This window comes from Marmota monax, unplaced genomic scaffold, assembly GCF_021218885.2.
Source record: "Marmota monax isolate L192 unplaced genomic scaffold, Marmota_monax_Labrador192_F-V1.1 WCK01_AAM20220418_F8-fsc00043, whole genome shotgun sequence".
Lineage (NCBI taxonomy): Eukaryota > Metazoa > Chordata > Mammalia > Rodentia > Sciuridae > Marmota > Marmota monax.
Genome location: NW_026691982.1, coordinates 14571978 through 14592272, shown reverse-complemented (window position 1 = coordinate 14592272; position 20295 = coordinate 14571978). Strand labels below are relative to the sequence as shown.

Sequence of the window (20295 nt, the reverse complement as noted above, 5' to 3'; positions counted from 1 at the left end):
GTAGATATCCTCTACCATCATGGGGAAGATGCTTTAACTCGAAGATTACTAAGAAACTTTTTCTACAATCCATGTTAAAGTTTTTACTAATTTTTTAGGATCTATCAATGGGATGATAACCCTTTCTTATATAATTCATTAATTGTATGCTTGAGAATCTGTTTTTGAATTTTCAGGAAGTACATGTTTTTCGCTTCTGGGAACTGTTTGTTAATGTTTTTGTTCCTTTTTCTATTGGGATATTTATAGAATTTCTTTATTTTTCATATTTATTCTTTGTCAATTATACATATTACATATGTCTTCTTCTAGTTGTTAACTTGTTCTGAAACATTCTTTAAGGTATCTCCTGATAAACAGAAATTCATCCCAAAATATTTCAATGTGGGTTTATATCATGTGTATATGCCTCAAAATATTTGTATTACATTTTACATTTGTTTGACATTTGGAAAATTATAACATTTAGAATTAAAAGTCTTTCATTTTGAATAGTTAATTTATCAGCTGTCTTCTTGTATCTTTCAATTCTGTTGACAAGATGGATGACAGTTTGATTCTCTCTCTTTTTTTTCCTTCTTCTTTTTTTTTATTGGTTGTTCAAAACATTACAAAGCTCATGACATATCATCTTTCATACATTTGATTCAAGTGAGTTATGAACTCCCATTTTTACCCCAAATACAAATTGCAGAATCACATCAGTTACACATTCACAATTTTTACATAATGCCATATTAGTGACTGTTGTATTCTGCTGCCTTTCCTATCCCCTACTATCCCCCCTCCCCTTCCCTCTCAACCTCATCTGCTGTTGTTTAATTCTCTCCCTTGTCCCCCCCCCCTTTCCCCTCACAACCTCTTATATGTAATTTTGTGTAACATTGAGGGTCTCCTACCATTTCCATATGCTTTCCCTTCTCTCTCCCTTTCTCTCCCCCCACTCGTCTCTGTTTAATGTTAATCTTTTCCTCATGCTCTTCCTCCCTGTTCTGTTCTTAGTTGCTCTCTTTATATCAAAGAAGACATTTGGCATTTGTTTTTTAAGGATTGGCTAGCTTCGCTTAGCATAATCTGTTCTAATGCCATCCATTTCCCTGCAAATTCTATGATTTTGTCATTTTTTAGTGCTGCGTAATACTCCATTGTGTATAGATGCCACATTTTTTTTTATCCATTCATCTATTGAAGGGCATCTGGGTTGGTTCCACAGTATAGCTATTGTGAATTGTGCCGCTATGATCATTGATGTGGCAGTATCCCTATAGTACGCTCTTTTAAGATCCTCAGGGAATAGTCCGAGAAGGGCGATAGCTGGGTCAAATGGTGGATCCATTCCAAGCTTTTCCAGGAATCTCCATACTGCTTTCCAAATTGGCTGCACCAATTTGCAGTCCCACCAGCAATGTACAAGTGTACCCTTTTGCCCACATCCTCGCCAACACTTATTGTTGTTTGACTTCATAATGGCTGCCAATCTTACTGGAGTGAGAAGGTATCTTAGGGTGGTTTTGATTTGCATTTATCTGACTGCTAGAGATGGTGAGCATTTTTTTATGTACTTATTGATTGATTGTATGTCCTCCTCTGTGAAGTGTCTGTTCAGGTCCTTGGCCCATTTGTTGATTGGGTTATTTGTTATCTTATTGTTTAATTTTTTGAGTTCTTTGTATATTCTGGATATTAGGGCTCTATCTGAAGTGTGAGGGGTAAATATTTGTTCCCAGGATGTAGGCTCTCTATTTACCTCTCTTATTGTTTCTCTTGCTGAGAAAAAACTTTTTAGTTTAAGTAAGTCCCATTTGTTTATTCTTGTTATTAACTCTTGGGCTATGGGTGTCCTATTAAGGAATTTGGAGCCCGACCCCACAGTATGTAGATCGTAGCCCACTTTTTCTTCTATCAGACGCAGTGTCTCTGATTTGATATCAAGCTCCTTGATCCATTTTGAGTTAACTTTTGTGCATGGCGAGAGAAAGGGATTCAGTTTCATTTTGTTGCATATGGATTTCCAATTTTCCCAGCACCATTTGTTGAAGATGCTATCCTTCCTCCATTGCATGCTTTTAGCCCCTTTATCAAATATAAGAAAGTTGTACTTTTGTGGATTGGTTTCTGTGTCCTCTATTCTGTACCATTGGTCCACCTTCCTGTTTTGGTACCAGTACCACGCTGTTTTTGTTACTATTGCTTTGTAGTACAGTTTGAACTCTGGTATCGCTATACCTCCAGATTCACACTTCCTGCTTAGAATTGCTTTTGCTATTCTGGGTCTTTTGTTTTTCCATATGAATTTCATGATTGCTTTATCTATTTTCTACAAGAAATGCCGTTGGGATTTTGATTGGCATCGCATTAAACCTGTAGAGAACTTTGGGTAATATCGCCATTTTGATGATGTTAGTTCTGCCTATCCATGAACAGGGTACATTTTTCCATCTTCTAAGATCTTCTTCTATCTCTCTCTTTAGGGTTCTGTAGTTTTCATTGTATAAATCTTTCACCTCTTTTGTTAGGTTGATTCCCAAGTATCTTATTTTCTTTGAGGATATTGTGAATGGAGTGGTTTTCCTCATTTCCATTTCAGAAGTTTTGTTGCTGATATACAGGAATGCCTTTGATTTATGCGTGTTGATTTTATATCCTGCCACTTTGCTGAATTCATTTATTAACTCTAGCAGTTTCTTTGTAGACCCTTTTGGGTATGTTAAATATATTATCATGTCATCCGCAAATAGTGATAATTTAAATTCTTCTTTTCCTATTTTTATGCCTTTAATTTCTTTTGTCTGTCTAATTGCTCTGGCTAGTATTTCAAGAACCAAATTGAATAGAAGTGGTGATAGAGGGCATCCCTGTCTTGTTCCAGATTTAAAGGGAATGCCTTCAGTTTTTCTCCATTTAGGATGATGCTAGCCTGAGGTTTAGCATATATAGCTTTTACCATGTTGAGGTAAGTTCCTGTTATCCCTAGTTTTTCTAGTGTTTTGAACATAAAGGGATGCTGTACTTTGTCGAATGCTTTTTCTGCATCTATCGAGATGATCATATGGTTCTTGTCTTTAAGTCTATTGATGTGGTGGATTACATTTATTGATTTCCGTATATTGAACCAGCCTTGCATCCCAGGGATGAATCCTACTTGATCATGATGCACAATTTTTTTGATATGCTTTTGTATTCGATTCGCCAGGATTTTATTGAGTTGATTCTATCTCTTGATGTTGATTTTATTCTTTTCTCTATGGAAGGTTGAGATCTTTTGGGGATAAAGTTCAATGATTCTCCAAGTCCTAACTCGGGACCAGAAGTATCATCATCCTCTAGGATCTGTTAGAAATCCAAATTGTGCCACTCAACCTTAGACCCACTAAATAAAAATACTCTGGGGATGAATTCAGCAAACTTTATTTTCATCAGATGTCATAGGATGAATCTGATGCATACAAAAGTTTTGAACCCCTGTTCTATATTCTTGTTATTCAAAATATGATCCATAATTTAGCATTGTTTTAGTTAGCTTTTTGATGATCAAAAGACCTAACAAGAACCATTTAGAAGAGGAATAGTTTATGTTGGCTCAAGGTTTCAAGAGTTTCAGTTTATGGTCAACCAACTCCATAGTTCCAGGCCCAAGGTAAGGCAAAACATCATGGAGGAAGGGTGGGGCGGAGAAAAAACAGCTCAGGACAGGCAACCAGGAAGCAGAAAGAAGTCTTCTCACAAAGGACAAAACATAAACCCCAAGGCACACACTCCCAGTGACCTACTTCCTTAGCCACACCCTACCTATTGTTATTGCCCTGTTAATTAACATCAGTGGATTAATTCACTGATTAGGTTATAACTCTCATAATCTGATCATTTCACCTCTGAAAATTCTTATGTTGTTTCACATGTGTGTTTTGGGGAGACAACTCATATTTAAACCATAACAAGCATCATCAGCTACATACATAAATGTATCAGACATTATATGGTGTTAGATTATGATGGTTGAACTTTAAAAAGTGAAGTTTTCAGTAGAGAATAAAATTTGACTTTCCACCCATTTCAATTTTATTAAAATTATTTGTAAAATTTCACTTTGTCAAAGTCTTCTAGAAAAGTCTATATTAAAATTTGGTTGGGTATTTTAACATTCTTAGTTGACTTTCATCATCATCTTTTACTAACTATTGGAGACTTGAAGCTTTGCCAGTATATAAAACTTTTATTTTTATTTTTCTCATTCTGTTTTTTAAAAATAGGCATCATTAGAAGTTGCTGGAATAATAAAGGAAGGACAATTGGTAAACCTAGATGGAAAAATTGAATGTGAAGAACCTGATCATCAGTTTAATAACTTTGTTGGAACCTTGTATTTAAGGGGTAAAAGGTATCATTTTTCTCTTCTCAAGTATTTTTTCTCCCTCTTCTGGAGCACAGTTTGTTGCAGTTTCTGTTCTGTCCACTAATAACATTTGAAAGCATTATAATTATTTACATTTTCCTGGACTTTGAAATACCCTGAAGCTCCTGTGAAAATATTGAAAATAAGGAAACGATACAGCATTTTCTTAATCAGGATACCTGTGTTAGTCAATTTCATGTTACTGTAATAAAATACCTGAAATAATTAACTTGTAAAAAAGAAAAAGTTTATTATGGCTCATAGTTCTAGCCCAAGATTGGGTAGACTTTTGGTCTCTGGCAAGGGTGACATATCATGGAGGGAGTGAATGGCAGAGAAAATTGCTTATGTCATGAGCCAGGAAACAGAGAACAAAGTTAGGAAGAGTTAAGTTTCCACTATTGCTTCCATAAACCTCCAGTGACTTAAAGACTTTCCACCAACCCCCACTTTCTATAGGTTCCAACATCTCCCAATAGCACCACCCTGAGGATCAAGGCTTTAACACGTGGTCATTTGGGGAACATTATTCATATTTAAACAATAGCAACCAATAAATGCTATGGATAGAGAAATCAACTCCAAGTTATCTTTGACTATAAGCACTGAGCATTATCACATGGAGTAAATCAGTGATAAGAACAAGGTTTTGAAAGTGACCAAGGATAAGCCAAATGGACTTGGTTTGATCATAACGGAGAGGTCTTCTTTACTGTTGCTCCAGGCCTATGCACTTTGTAGACTTTTTAGGAACATATTTTATATGGCGGGTCAATCTAGTGCCGGAGGTAAGGAGAACAAGTAAATATAGCAGGCTGAACCTGTTTTCTGTGCTCTGAATTACCCCATGCAATCCCTTCTATAGGTTACTAAATTGATACACAGGCATTGGTCTACAAAACTTTCTCGGACAATTTTTTTTTAAAGCTGATTTTTTTTTTATTATTTCTTGCATGACAATAGTGGAGTACATTACATTCATAATTTTTTTGCATTACAATTCTTTTTTTTTTTTTTTTTTTTTTTTTAATTTTTTATTGTGGGTTGTTCAAAACATTACAAATTTCTTGACATATCATATTCCACACTTTGATTCTAGTGGGTTATGAACTCCCACCTTCACCCCATACACAGATTGCAGATTCACATCAGTTACACATCCATTGATTTACAAATTGCCATACTAGTGTCTGTTGTGCTCCGCTGCCTTTCCCATCATCCACCCTCCCCCCTCCCCACCTCTCCCCTCCCCTCCCCTCCTCTCTCTCTACCCCCTCCACTGTATAACCCTGAGGGTCTCCTTCCATTACCATGCAATTTACCTTCTCTCTCCCTTTCCCTCCCACCTCTCATCCCTGTTAAATGTTAATCTTCTTCTCCTGTTCTTCGTCCCTACTCTGTTCTTAGTTACTTTCCTTGTATCAAAGAAGACATTTGGCATTTGTTTTTTAGGGATTGGCTAGCTTCACTTAGCATAATCTGCTCTAATGCCATCCATTTCCCTGTAAATTCTATGATTTTGTCATTTTTTAATGCAGAGTAATACTCCATTGTGTATAAATGCCACATTTTTTTTATCCATTCGTCTATTGAAGGGCATCTAGGTTGGTTCCACAGTCTTGCTATTGTGAACTGTGCTGCTATGAACATCGATGTAGCAGTGTCCCTGTAGCATGCTCTTTTTAGGTCTTTAGGGAATAGACCAAGAAGGGGAATAGCTGGGTCAAATGGTGGCTCCATTCCCAGCTTTCCAAGAAATCTCCATACTGCTTTCCAAATTGGCTGCACCAATCTGCAGTCCCACCAGCAATGTACAAGTGTACCCTTTTCCCCACATCCTCGCCAGCACTTGTTGTTGTTTGACTTCCTAATGGCTGCCAATCTTACTGGAGTGAGATGGTATCTTAGGGTGGTTTTGATTTGCATTTCTCTGACAGCTAGAGATGTTGAGCATTTTTTCATGTACTTGTTGATTGACTGTATGTCCTCCTCTGTGAAGTGTCTGTTCAGGTCCTTGGCCCATTTGTTGATTGGGTTGTTTGTTCTCTTATTGTCTAATTTTTTGAGTTCTTTGTATACTCTGGATATTAGGGCTCTATCTGAAGTGTGAGGAGTAAAGATTTGTTCCCAGGATGTAGGCTCCCTATTTACCTCTCTTATTGTTTCTTTTGCTGAGAAAAAACTTCTTAGTTTGAGTAAGTCCCATTTGTTGATTCTAGTTATTAACTTTTGTGCTATGGGTGTCCTATTGAGGAATTTGGAGCCCGACCCCACCGACTGTAGATCGTAGCCAACTTTTTCTTCTATCAGACGGCGCGTCTCTGATTTGATATCAAGTTCCTTGATCCATTTTGAATTCACTTTTGTGCATGGCGAGAGAAAGGGATTCAGTTTCATTTTGTTGCATATGGATTTCCAGTTTTCCCAGCACCATTTGTTGAAGATGCTATCCTTCCTCCATTGCATGCTTTTAGCCCCTTTATCAAATATAAGGTAGTTGTAGTTTTGTGGATTGGTTTCTGTGTCCTCTATTCTGTACCATTGGTCCACCCGCCTGTTTTGGTACCAGTACCATGCTGTTTTTGTTACTATTGCTCTGTAGTATAGTTTGAAGTCTGGTATCGCTATACCGCCTGATTCACACTTCTTGCTTAGCATTGTTTTTGTTATTCTGGGTCTTTTATTTTTCCATATGAATTTCATGATTGCTTTCTCTATTTCTACAAGAAATGCCATTGGGATTTTGATTGGCATTGCATTAAACCTATAGAGAACTTTTGGTAATATCGCCATTTTGATGATGTTAGTTCTGCCTATCCATGAACAGGGTATATTTTTCCATCTTCTAAGATCTTCTTCTATTTCTCTCTTTAGGGTTCTGTAGTTTTCATTGTATAAGTCTTTCACCTCTTTTGTTAGGTTGATTCCCAAGTATTTTATTTTTTTGAAGATATTTTGAATGGAGTGGTTGTCCTCATTTCCATTTCAGAGGATTTGTCGCTGATATACAGGAATGCCTTTGATTTATGCGTGTTGATTTTAAATCCTGCCACTTTGCTGAATTCATTTATTAGCTCTAATAGTTTCTTTGTAGAGCCTTTTGGGTCTGCTAGATATAGAATCATATCATCTGCAAATAGTGATAATTTAATTTCTTCTTTTCCTATTTTTATGCCTTTAATTTCTTTCGTCTGTCTAATTGCTCTGGCCAGTGTTTCGAGAACTATGTTGAACAGAAGTGGAGAGAGAGGGCATCCCTGTCTTGTTCCAGATTTTAGAGGGAATGCCTTCAGTTTTTCTCCATTCAGAATAATGCTAGCCTGAGGCTTAGCATAGATTGCTTTTACAATATTGAGGTATGTTCCTGTTATCCCTAGTTTTTCTAGAGTTTTGAACATAAAGGGATGCTGTACTTTGTCGAATGCTTTTTCCGCATCTATCGAGATGATCATATGGTTCTTATTTTTAAGTCTATTGATGTGGTGAATAACATTTATTGATTTCCGTATATTGAACCAGCCTTGCATCCCAGGGATGAATCCTACTTGATCATGGTGTACAATTTTTTTTATATGTTTTTGTATCCGATTCGCCAGAATTTTATTGAGGATTTTTGCATCTAGGTTCATTAGAGATATTGGTCTGTAGTTTTCTTTCTTTGAAGTGTCTTTGTCTGGTTTAGGTATCAGGGTGATGTTGGCCTCATAGAATGAATTTGGAAGTTCTCCCTCCTTTTCTATTTCCTGAAGTAGCTTGAAAAGTATTGGTATTAGTTCTTCTTTAAAGGTTTTGTAAAATTCTGCTGTATACCCATCGGGACCTGGGCTTTTCTTAGTTGGTAGTCTTTTGATGGTTTCTTCTATCTCCTCAATTGATATTGGTCTGTTTAGGTTTTCTATATCCTCCTGACTCAATCTGGGCAGATCATATGACTTAAGAAATTTATCTATGCCTTCACTATCTTCTAATTTATTGGAGTATAAGGATTCAAAATAGTTTTTGATTATCTTCTGTATTTCTGAAGTGTCTGTTGTGATATTGCCTTTTTCATCCCGTATGCTAGTAATTTGAGTTCTCTCTCTTCTTCTCTTCACTAGCATCGCTAAGGGTCTGTCGATTTTGTTTATTTTTTCAAAGAACCAACTTTTAGTTTTGTCAATTTTTTCAATTGTTTCTTTTGTTTCGATTTCATTAATTTCAGCTCTGATTTTAATTATTTCTTGCCTTCTACTTCTTTTGCTGTTGTTTTGCTCTTCTTTTTCAAGGATTTTGAGATGAAGTATGAGATCATTTATTTGTTGGTTTTTTCTTTTTTTAAGGAATGAACTCCAAGCAATGAATTTTCCTCTTAGAACTGCTTTCAATGTGTCCCATAGATTCCGATATGTTGTGTCTGTGTTTTCATTTATCTCTAAGAATTTTTTAATTTCCTCCTTGATGTCTTCTATAACCCATTGATCATTCAGTAACCTATTGTTCATTCTCCAATTGATGTATGCTTTTTCCTTCCTTCTTTTATCGTTGATTTTCAGTTTCATTCCATTATGATCAGATAAGATGCATGGTAATATCTCTACTCCTTTATATTGTCTAAGAGTTGCCCTGTGACATAATATATGATCTATTTTTGAGAAGGATCCATGTGCTGCTGAGAAAAAAGTGTAACTGCTTGATGTTGGGTGGTATACTCTATATATGTCAATTAGGTCTAGGTTATTAATAGTGTTATTGAGTTCTATAGTTTCCTTATTCAACTTTTGTTTGGAAGATCTGTCCAGTGGCGAGAGAGGTGTGTTGAAGTCTCCCATGATTATGGTGTGGTGGTCTATTAGACTCTTGAACTTGAGAAGAGTTTGTTTGACGAACATAGCTGCACCATTGTTTGGGGCATAAATATTTATGATTGTTATGTCTTGTTGGTGTATGGTTCCCTTAAGCAGTATGTAGTGTCCCTCTTTATCTCTTTTGATTAACTTTGGCTTGAAATCTATTTTATTTGATATGAGTATGGACACGCCTGCTTGTTTCCGAAGTCCATATGAGTGATATGATTTTTCCCAACCTTTCACCTTCAGCCTATGTATGTCTTTTCCTATCAAATGCGTCTCCTGTAGGCAGCATATTGTTGGGTCTTGTTTTGTGATCCATTCTACTAGCCTGTGTCTCTTGATTGGTGAGTTTAAGCCATTAACATTTAGGGTTATTATTGAGATATGGGTTGTTCTTCCAGCCATATTTGTTTATTTCTGTTACTAAACATTGTTTGTTTTCCTCTTTGATTGTTTCCCCCCCCCCTTTACTGTCCTACCTCCCACTGTTGGTTTTCATTGTTATTTTCCATTTCCTCTTCCTGTAATACTTTGGCTAGGATGTTTTGAAGAGATGGTTTTCTAGCTGCGAATTCTTTAAACTTTTGTTTATCGTGGAAGGTTTTAATTTCATTCTCCATCCTGAAGCTTAATTTCGCTGGATACACAATTCTTGGTTGGAACCCATTATCTTTCAGTGTTTGAAATATGTTATTCCAGGATCTTCTCGCTTTCAGAGTCTGTGTTGAAAGATCAGCTGTTATCCTGATTGGCTTGCCCCTAAATGTAATCTGCTTCCTTTCTCTTGTAGCTTTTAAAATTCTCTCCTTATTCTGTATGTTGGGCATCTTCATTATAATGTGTCTAGGTGTGGATCTCTTATGATTTTGCACATTCGGCGTCCTGTAGGCTTCTAGGATTTGGGATTCTGTCTCATTCTTCAAGTCTGGGAAGTTTTCTTGTATTATTTCATGGAATAGACTGCTCATTCCTTTGGTTTGGAGCTCTGTACCTTCCTGTATCCCAATGACTCTTAAGTTTGGTCTCTTAATGTTATCCCATATTTCTTGGATGTTCTGCTCATGGTTTCTTAACAGTCTTGCTGAGCTGTCTATGTTCTTTTCCAGTTGAAATACTTTGTCTTCATTGTCTGATGTTCTATCTTCTAAGTGTTCTACTCTGTTGGTAGTATTCTCCATTGAGTTTTTAAGTTGGTTTATTGCTTCCTGCATTTCTAGGATTTCTGATTGCTTGTTTTTTATAACCTCTATCTCCCTGTATAGTTGATCCTTTGCTTCCTGGATTTGTTTGCGTAATTCGTTGTCGAAGTGATCTTTCATTGTCTGATTTTGCTGTTTAATGTCTTCCTTGATACTCCAGATCATCTGAAGCATGTATATCCTGAATTCTTTATCTGACATTCCATCTGCTGCAGCTGTTACCTCTTCTAAAGTTGCGTTGACCTGCATTGCTTGTGGTCCTTTCTTTCCTTGTCTTTTCATACTGCTTGCGTATCTTTCCTGCAGGTGCGGGCGGCGGCTCTGCTCTCTCCTTATTCCAATTGGGGTGTCGTGGCTACCACGCCGGCAGGTCACTGGGCCTGTTCTGGGAGCTGGTGGCGGCTCTGTTCTGCCCCTACTCCAATTGGGGTGACGTGTCTGTCGTACCAGCAGGCCACTGGGCCTGTCCTGCTGGTCGGTCGCAGATCTGCCCACCTTTCGGGCACGAGTGGAGGCTCTGCTTTGCCCCTACTCCAATTGGGGTGTCGTGACTACCCCGCCTGCAGGATGCTGGGTCTGTTCCTGGCAAGGGAGGCGACTCTGCTCTGTCACTACTCCAATTAGGGTGGTGTTTGTACCCCGCCGGCAGGCTCCTGGGCCTGATCCGCCGGTCTGTTGTAGGTCTGCCTACCTTGAAGGCGCGGGCGGGGGATCTTCCCTGCCCCTCCTACCATGCCTGCGGACCCCTGGGCCTGATCTGCAGGTTGATCACTGGTCTGCTCACCCTGCGGGCACGGGTGGCGGTTCCGCTCCACCCCCACTCCAATTGGGGTCACGTGACCACCACACCGGCAGGGCCTGATCCGGGCGTGGGATAAGGATCTGCTCTGCCCCTACTCGAGTTGGGGTGACGTGTGTACCACACTGGCAGGCCACTGGGCCTGACCCGCCAGGCTGTCACAGGTCTGTTTACCTTGCAAGCGCGAAGGGCGGCTCTGCCCTGCCCCTCCTACCACGCCCATGTACTACTGGGTCGTGGGTCTGCCCACCTGGCGGGTGTGGGTGGCGGCTCCGCTCCGCCCCCTCTCCAATTGGGGTCACGCGGTCACCACGCTGGCGAGCCGCTGGGCCTGCTCCGGGGGCTGGCGGCGGCCCGGCTCCTTCCCTCCGGCTCGAGGACAAATTGAGGAGACTCGGGTGACTGAGCCTCACCCCCCTTACCAGGAGACCAACTGCTTATGTCACCGCTGGTATTGATGAAGATCTCTCCTCCACCGCTTTCTGCTGACATCAGATCTCTGCCATGTTGGTATCCTATGCGAATGGCAGCATTTCGTTCCCCTTGCCGGGCAACCCAAGCAATGGGTGAGTCCTGACCTGCCCTCAGCAGGACCCGGACCGAGACACAGTTTCCGCGGGCTCCTAGCCCCGGTCCAGGGAAGTTCCGGGAGCCGGAACTCGGCCGCTCCGTGCTCGGTGTAAGCTCCTATAAGTGTAGGCTCCAAGAAGCAGCCCCCGCGGGCTCAGTTCCGGGAGCCGGAATTCGGCCGCTTAGTGTTTGGTGTATGCTCTGATAGTAGCAGGGTCCAAGAAGCAGCCTCCGCGGGCTCCGCAGCCCTGAGCCCTACAATTCTTAATACACCTTTATACCACAATTTATCAAATCTCTGTTTGTATATATGATATGTTGACATCAAATTCACATCTTCATACATGAATTTTGTATAATGATGATCGTCTTTTTCCACTATCCCCTTCTCCCTCCCTTTCCTTCCCACCCCTATTCCCTATCTAGAGGTAATTTTCACCCATGCTCTCCCTCCCTACCCCACTTTGAGTCACCCCCCCCCCATATCAGAGAAAACATTCAGCATTTTTTTGGGATTGGCTAACTTCACTTAGCATAATCTTCTCTAATGCCATTCATTTCCCCGCAAATGCCATGATCTTATTCATTTTTAGTGCAGAGTAATATTCCATTGTGTATAAATGCCACATTTTTTTTTATCCATTCATCCACTGAAGGACATCTAGGCTGGCTCCACAGTTTAGCTATTGTGAATTGTGCTGCTATAAACATTGATGTGGCTGTGTCACTGTAGTATGCTGTTTTTAGGTCCCTTGGGTATAGTGCAAGAAGAGGAATAGCTGGGTCAAATAGTGGTTCCATTCCCAGCTTATCAGTAAGGAATCTCCATACTGCTTTCCAAATTGGCCGCACTAATTTGCACTCCCACCAGCAATGTATGAGTGTACCTTTTTTCCCCACATCCTTGCCAATTCCTGTTGTTGTTTGTCTTCATAATGGCTGCCATTCTTACTTGGGTGAGATGATATCTTAGAGTAGTTTTGATTTGTATTTCTCTGATTGCTAGAGATGATGAGTATTTTTTCGTGTATTTGTTGAATGATTGTATATCCTCTTCTGAGAAGTGTCTGTTCAGGTCTCAGGCCCATTTATTGATTGGATTATTTGCTTTTTTTGGTGCTTATCTTGTTGAGCTCTTTATATACCCTAGATATTAGAGCTCAGTCTGATGTGTGAGGGGTAAAAATTTGTTCCCAGGATGTAGGCTCTCTGTTCACCTCACAGATTATTTCTTTTGCTGAGAAGAAACTTTTTAGTTTGCATCCATCCCATTAGTTGATGCTTGCTTTTAATTCTTGCGCTATAGGAGTCTTATTAAGGAAGTTGGGGCCTAACCCCACATGATGAAGATTAGGGCCTACTTTTTCTTCTATTAGATGAAGAGTCTCTGGTTTAATTCCTAGGTCCTTGACCCATTTTGAGTTAACTTTTGTGCATGGTGAGAAATGGGGATTCAGTTTCATTTTGTTGCATATGGATTTCCAGGTTTCCGCAGTACCATTTGTTGAAGATGCTATTCTTTCTCCAGTGCATGCTTCAGCACCTTTGTCTACTATAAGATAGTTGTAATTTTGTGGGTTAGTCTCTGTGTCCTCTATTCTGTACCATTGGTCTACCAACCTGTTTTGGTGCCAGTACCTTGCTCTTTTTGTTACTATTTCTCTGTAGTATAGTTTAAGGTCTAGTATAGTGATACCACCTGTTTCATTCTTCCTGCTTAGAATTGCTTTAGCTGTTCTGGGTCTGTTATTTTTCCAAATTTTATAAGCACTCTAGGCATAAGAGATAGTCTCTATCTAAAATTTATGATCATCATGACTTTGGAATGGTGAGCGGTAGACACCAAAGAAAAATTATTTTCATGCTCTTTTAGAAATAGGTGACTATATAAAGAAACATCTATTTTATTGTCATTTGCTTCCAGAGTTGAAGTTGCCAAAAAGAAATATATGTAAGGTGGAGGCTGGTTTTAAATTCTGTGTCACTGAAGCCAGATATCAGTCAAGAACAATTTAGAGGAAGGAAAGTTTGTTGGGGGTTTATGGTTTCAAAGGCCTCAGTTCAAATATGGCCAACTCCATTGCTTGGGGCCTAAGGTGAAGCTGTGCATCACAGGGTGAGGTTCTAGGGCAGGAAAGCATCTCAGTTCATGGCATGGTCAGGAAGGGGGGAGAGAGAGAGAGAGAGAGAGAGAGAGAGAGAGAGAGAGAGAGAGAGAGAGAGAGAGAGACCACAGGGAAGATGAGCCCTTTTGGGGTACACCTTCAGTGACCCACCTTCTCCAACTGTAAAGGATCACCTGTGGAGAAAACCTGTGAGGAGGAGCACAAAAGAACAGACAGACACAGCAGACAGACAGGAGGAGCAGAGAGGAGTGAAGTGGTGAAGAAGAAGTGCAGAAGTGAACTCAAAGAACACATACCTCCTGTTACCATGACTATGTTCTAATTAGTGTTTCTTTAACCCGAGTGCCAGCTAACTGAGATAAGGTCCAGGTTAATACAAACACAGAGCCCCTTCTCTCCAAGGACATGGTTAAGGAAACCAGGTAGTGCCTGCATAATTGTCTTATTACCTCACAGGGAGGAGGCTGGGCATTCCAATCCTGGGAATCAGGGCTCCAGTTACCCCCTGGGAGTTTGCTCACTGGGGGAATGCTCCCCTGTCTATTTCCATGGTCAGAATACCTACATCCAACCATACCCCACCCAACAACAGTTACTACCCAGTCTATTCAAACTCAGATGTATCAGGCTACAATTCTCACGATCCAATAATTTCACCTCTGAACATTCCTGCATTAACATAGGAGCTTTGGGGGAACACCTTCTATCCAAACCATAACAAGGCCTATGCTTTTTTATCACACTGTGAGAAAAGGACTTCTTTGGTACTTTATAAATGTTCTTTCTTATTTTTAGTCCTATTTCAGTTGGTCCTGACCAGATGTTGCTGAGAGGTACACAGCTGAAAAATACACAGTGGATCATTGGTGTAGTCATTTACACTGGATTTGAAACCAAATTGATGCAGGTAAAATAGTCTGTGATGACAAATTTTCTGATTCTGGATGTTTCCTTCTGATTATATTAAGTGAGGGAGTTTAGTATATATCTTTTGAATTCAGGAGGCTCATTCCTCTTTATTACTCTGAAATTTAAAGGCAGGTTCATATTATACCTCTCATTTTAGATATTTCTTCAGCTTTTCAAAATTATTTCTTACCAGATATTTATTACCAAATTGCAATTATCTTGTTTTTACAGTACAATTCTGTATGTGTGTGTATGTTTGTGTTTGTGTATGTGTGTATATTTTGTTCTTTGGATATATGTGCATGTGTGCATGCTGTGTGAACATGAATAAATGTGCTATTGTGCAGAATTCCGTCAAATCACCTCTCAAGAGATCACAGGTTGAGAAAGTAACCAACATGCAGATCCTCATTTTGTTGCTACTACTCTTTGTGATATCTGCAGTGAGCTGTGTGGGAGCCACAATTTGGAACAAAATGTACCTGGAAAACATTTGGTACATGGGAATTAGTGGTAAGTGTTTAAGAGTTCAAGAAGCTGCCACTTTGGGAAGTTATGCTTTTAAAATAGGGACTTTAAAGACTTGTTTCCCTGCTTTTGTTTAAAAGGGAGGATACTTATTCTAACAATTTTGGCTGGTGTCATTTTTTTTTTTTGAGAAAGTGATTGTAAATTAGTACTAGAAACAATGTTCCCTTCTTAAAAATTTTAAATCTTTATTTATTTTTTAAAGCTTTACTTTTAATTGAGAAATAATTGCCTTTATATATGCAGTGCAATATGATTTTTGACATGTATACATTGTAGAATAATGTAATTAAGCTAACTTTTATATCCTTAACCTCACATACTATTTTCTTATTCTGAAAACATTTAAAAGCTTCTCTTTTGGCAATTTTCAAATACACAGTGCATTAGTATTAATGATAGTCATCACTGTACAATCAATCTCTAGAACTTGTTTCTCCTGTTTAACTGAAACTTTATACTCTTTAACACAGACCTCCATTATGTCATTCTCCCTATCTCCCAGACCCTGGAAACCACCATTCTACTCTCTATGTCAATGACTGACATTTTAGATTCTAAACATAAGAGTGCTGCAGTATTTGCCCTTTTGTGATTGACTTATTTCATTTAACACAATAGCCTTCAATTTCATCAATGTTTTTACAAATGACAATATTGCTTTATATTTTAAGGCCAAATAGTATTTCTCCTGTGCGGGGTGTGTATGTGTGTGTGAGTGTGTGTGTGTGTGTGTGTCTCATATTTTCTTTATCAATTCTTTGCTTGAAGGACACTTAGGTTGATGCTGTACCCTGGCTTTTGTAACTCTACTGCAAGAAACGCAAGAGTGCCTTATCTCTTTCACACATTAATTCCTTTCCTTTGAATATATACCCAGTGGAGGAACTGTTTGATCATATGATAGCTCTAGTTTTAATATTTTGAGGAAACACCATAGTATTTTCCAAAATGGTTGTGCTGATTTACATACCCCCTAATGGTGTACAAGGGTTCCCTTTTCTATCATTCCTTGATACTACTTGCTATTCTTTTATAAAAGTCATTCTACCAGATGTAGTATGCAAACTCATTGTGGTTTTAATTTACATTTTCCTGATCATTAGTGATATTGAGGATTTTTTCACATACCTATGTCTTCTTTTGAGAAATGTCTGTTTATGGCCTTTGTCCATATTTTAATTGGGTTGCTTTCTTGCTGTTGGGTTTTTGAATTCTCTATATATTGTCAATATTAGTCAATTATGGGACATATGGCTTAAGATTGTTTAAAAATTATTATGACAATTACACATAGTTATGGCATTCCAAAATACAGGAGAGAGACAGGACTCAGGGAAGAAGCACAAGAATGTGAGCCAGACACACAAGGGTCCAAGTCTTTAGCTCTAACACTTAGTGACTATAAGAATTTTGATGAGGCTTTTCCTTCACTAGGCCTTGCTTCCCTCATTTGAAATTGGGAATGATACCTACCTCATCAGGTTAATACAGTTTTGTGTGTGATGTACATTGATGAGAAAATGAGGACAGTGGGCATTGAATGGGGGGGGATTCATTTATTAAATCAATTTGCTGTAAGTAAAGTATTTTTAAAATTTTTAAATTTGTTCTTTTTAGTTATACATGACAGTAGAATGTATTTTGACATATCATACATACATGGAGTACTCATTCTTGTGGTTGTACATGATGTGGAGTTACACTGGTCATGTATTCATATATGAACATAGGAAAAGCGTGTCTGATTCGTTCTACAGTCCTAAAATGAACTAGTATATGGCATTAAAAGTTCAGCATTTTTAAAAATTAATGTATTTCTATGTTTCAGAGTAAAGCATTATATACTTTCTGGCTTTTATAATCTGTCTTTGAGGATCTTGAACTATTTTAACCTCCCTTATGTAGACCTGTTTGGGAGCATTTTAGGAATAAATAAACTGTTATAATCTCTGTAGATAGCATCAAAACCTGAGACAGGTTTATTCTTATGCCATGGGGATTTCCAGATGTTCCCTGTCCAGTTTTGCTTTTCAGTGTTGTAGATTTTAGATTACTTTCAAAAGGCAATCTGGATTTAAATTTCCTTCTTCAATTTGCTCTAACACAAGAGTGTTAATATTATCTGTATTAGTCAGCTTTCCATTACTGTAATAAAATTCCCCAAATAATTAACATGTAAAGAGAAAAGGTTTATTTTGGCTCACTGTTTTAGTGGTTCCAGTTGGCTTTGTTGTTTTAAGGTAGCATTTCATGGTAGAGCAAAGCTGCTTACATTCAGAGACAGGGAGCAAAGAGATGATGGAGGGGACTAGGGGTCCCACAGTTCCCCTTGGAGGTATGTATCCAATGACCTAAGAACTTCCCGTCAGTACCCCCCACCTTTAATGTTTCCACCATTAACCAAAAAGTTCACCCTTAGGCCTTTAACATACGGGCTTTTGGTGGACACGCTACATCCAAACTATGACATCATCTTATTTTGGACATAAAAAAAAAGTTTATGTTGAAACTGAACAAAAGTTACTGATATTTTGGTTTCTATAAAATTTGTCAAGGTTGGTATGCCATATAAATAACCTCCTCTTCCCTTTTCTGTCAGACTTCTTTTTTTTGTTTGTTTGTTTGTTTTCATAATACATTTTTTTAGTTGTAGGTGGACACGATATCTTTATTTATTTTTATGTGGTTCTGAGGATCGAACCTAGTGCCTCATATGTGCAAGTCAGGCACTCTACCACTGAGCTACAGCCCCAGCCCTCTGCAGACTTCTTGAAAGAGGAGAGGACTCTTATTGTTTCTATTTCCTGGTCACTATAGTGTCCATATAAAAAGTAGTTATGCACACGTGACACTTACTTCAGTGGCATTCTATTGCCTACACTGGATTGGCATATCACTGCTTAATGGCCCATTGCTTGTACTTGTGAGTGGTTTTATTGACATAGCCATGCCTACTTGTTTTTGTGTTGTCTGAGGCTGTTTTAATGTCACAGTGGCAGAGCTGAGTAGTTGCAAAGGAGATCCTGTAGCTGTTACTAAAAATATTTCCTGCTTCCTGGCATACAGGGTCAAGTTAAGCCTCCTCCATTATGCCAATACCAGGACCTTTATTACCTCATCCATTCCTATGGTATAATATACTCCTACTTCCTCCTCAGGACCTAATCTCCATTAACAAAGTACTGCTTGCTTTTTGGTATCTTGCAGGAACCTTACATTAACTGGCTGTTGATACCTCTAGGCCTTTTGTCCAATGCTCCTTTGGGCCTCAAATTCACCTCTGGTCCCTTTCACCTAAACACCTAACACTGCTCAATTAGGCCAAGATGAGGCAGTATCTTCTCCTGTGGCATTTCATGACTTACTTCTCTCAGACTTTTTACTTAGGAGTTCTATTTGGTTCTATTATAATATACATAATAGAATTCATTCCATTTCCATGTTTCATGATTATTGTTTATTTGCCCCCCAACTCTAGATTGTGGATTTTTATGTATGTCTTTTAAAAATGTTTTCATTAGTACATTATAGTTATACACAATAGTGAGGTTCATTTTGACGTAGCTAAACATGCATGGAATATAATTTGCTTTATTTTAGTCCCTAGTAGTCTCTCTTCACTGCCCTCTTTACTCTTCCTGTTTCCCTTCCTCTATGCTCCTGATCTTTCTCCTAGTTATTTATTTTTTAAAATATGTTTAGTTGTTGATATACCGTTATTTTATGTATGTATTTATATGTGGTGCTGAGAATCGAACTCAGAGCCTCACACATGCTAGGCAAGTGCTCCACCACTGAGCACTCTACCACTGAGTGCTCCAGCCCAATTTATTGTTTTTTAATTAATGCTTTATAGATATACACAATGATGAAATCCACTGTGTTATATTCAATGTACATAGCATAATTTGGTCAATTTCATTCCACTGTGCCCCCTTTCCCCATTCCTTCTCCCTTCACCTCAATCTTTTTTTTACTCCATAGTTTGCTCTTCTTTTTTCATAGAAATCCCCACACTTTTTGTTCCATTTATTTATTTTATTGGTTCTTTTTATTTATACAAGACAGTAGAATACATTTTGACATAATTATACAAGCATGGAATATATCTTGTTCTAATTCAGACCCAAGTGCCTCTCCTGAACAGACACTTCACAGAAGGGGAGATACAAATGCTCAACAAATATATGAAAGAATGTTCAACTTGAAAATGCAAATTAAGTGAGATTTCATCTGATTCCAGTCTGAATGACAACAATCAAGAATACAACAATAAATGTTGATGAGGATGTGGAAAAAAGGGCACACTCACACATTGCGGGTGGGACTGAAATTGGTGGGACCACTCTGGAAAGCAAAATGGAGATTCCTCAAAAAATTAAATATGAAACCACTATTTGACCTTGGTTGTATCACTCCTTGGTATAAATCTGAAGGTATACATGTATACTACAGTGATGCAGCTACATCAATGTTTATAGCAGCTCAAGTAACAATAGCTAAGCTATGGAACTAAACTAGGTGTCTTTCAACAGATGAGTGGGTAAAGAAAACTGGGTATATATACTCTAGAGAATATTACTCAGCCATAAATAAGAATGACTTTATGTCATTTTGCCAGTAAATGGTTGGATCTGGAGCCTATCATGCTAAGTGAAATAAGCCAGTCTCACAAAAATAAAGGTCAAATGTTCTCTCTGATATATGGAAGCTAACACACAACGGGGGTGGGGTTCTGACTACAATTGTGGGGCCTGTGGATGAAGGCTCTCTGTAGGTGGCCTGTGGGTTAAAAGCCTCCACTTGGATGATGGAGATCACTGGGATACCTTTCCTGTGACTTGGGGAGAGTGACAGTTGACCGTCATTTTTCTGAACTCCTACATGGCTGGCAGTTTTGGATTTGCTGAGTGCCCACTCCCCTCTGCTTGGACTTTTT

General features: G+C 38.7%; 2 protein-coding genes across 4 annotated transcripts in view; both read left to right on the top strand.

The window, feature by feature from the left end:
- The window catches only part of LOC131424342 (phospholipid-transporting ATPase IB-like), a 65761-nt gene extending 50301 nt beyond the window's left edge, over nt 1-15460 (top strand). Inside the window, exons 8-9 of one of the 3 annotated variants that reach the window (XR_009227166.1) lie at nt 14712-14823; nt 15270-15460. Coding sequence is in view for 2 of the 3 variants with exons in the window: in XM_058580795.1 (XP_058436778.1) it covers nt 4251-4378; nt 14712-14832 (249 nt within the window). In the remaining variant the exon portion in view is untranslated. Of the gene's footprint in view, nt 1-4250; nt 4379-14711; nt 14952-15269 lie in introns of those variants that run through there. The other 2 variants (XM_058580795.1, XM_058580796.1) reach the window with 2 other exon arrangements.
- The window catches only part of LOC124095283 (phospholipid-transporting ATPase IB-like), a 132812-nt gene continuing 127469 nt past the window's right edge, over nt 14953-20295 (top strand). Inside the window, exon 1 of the mRNA XM_058580449.1 lies at nt 14953-15338. Within this exon, the coding sequence (XP_058436432.1) occupies nt 15068-15338 (271 nt within the window). The 5' untranslated portion in view covers nt 14953-15067. The remainder of the gene's footprint in view (nt 15339-20295) is intronic.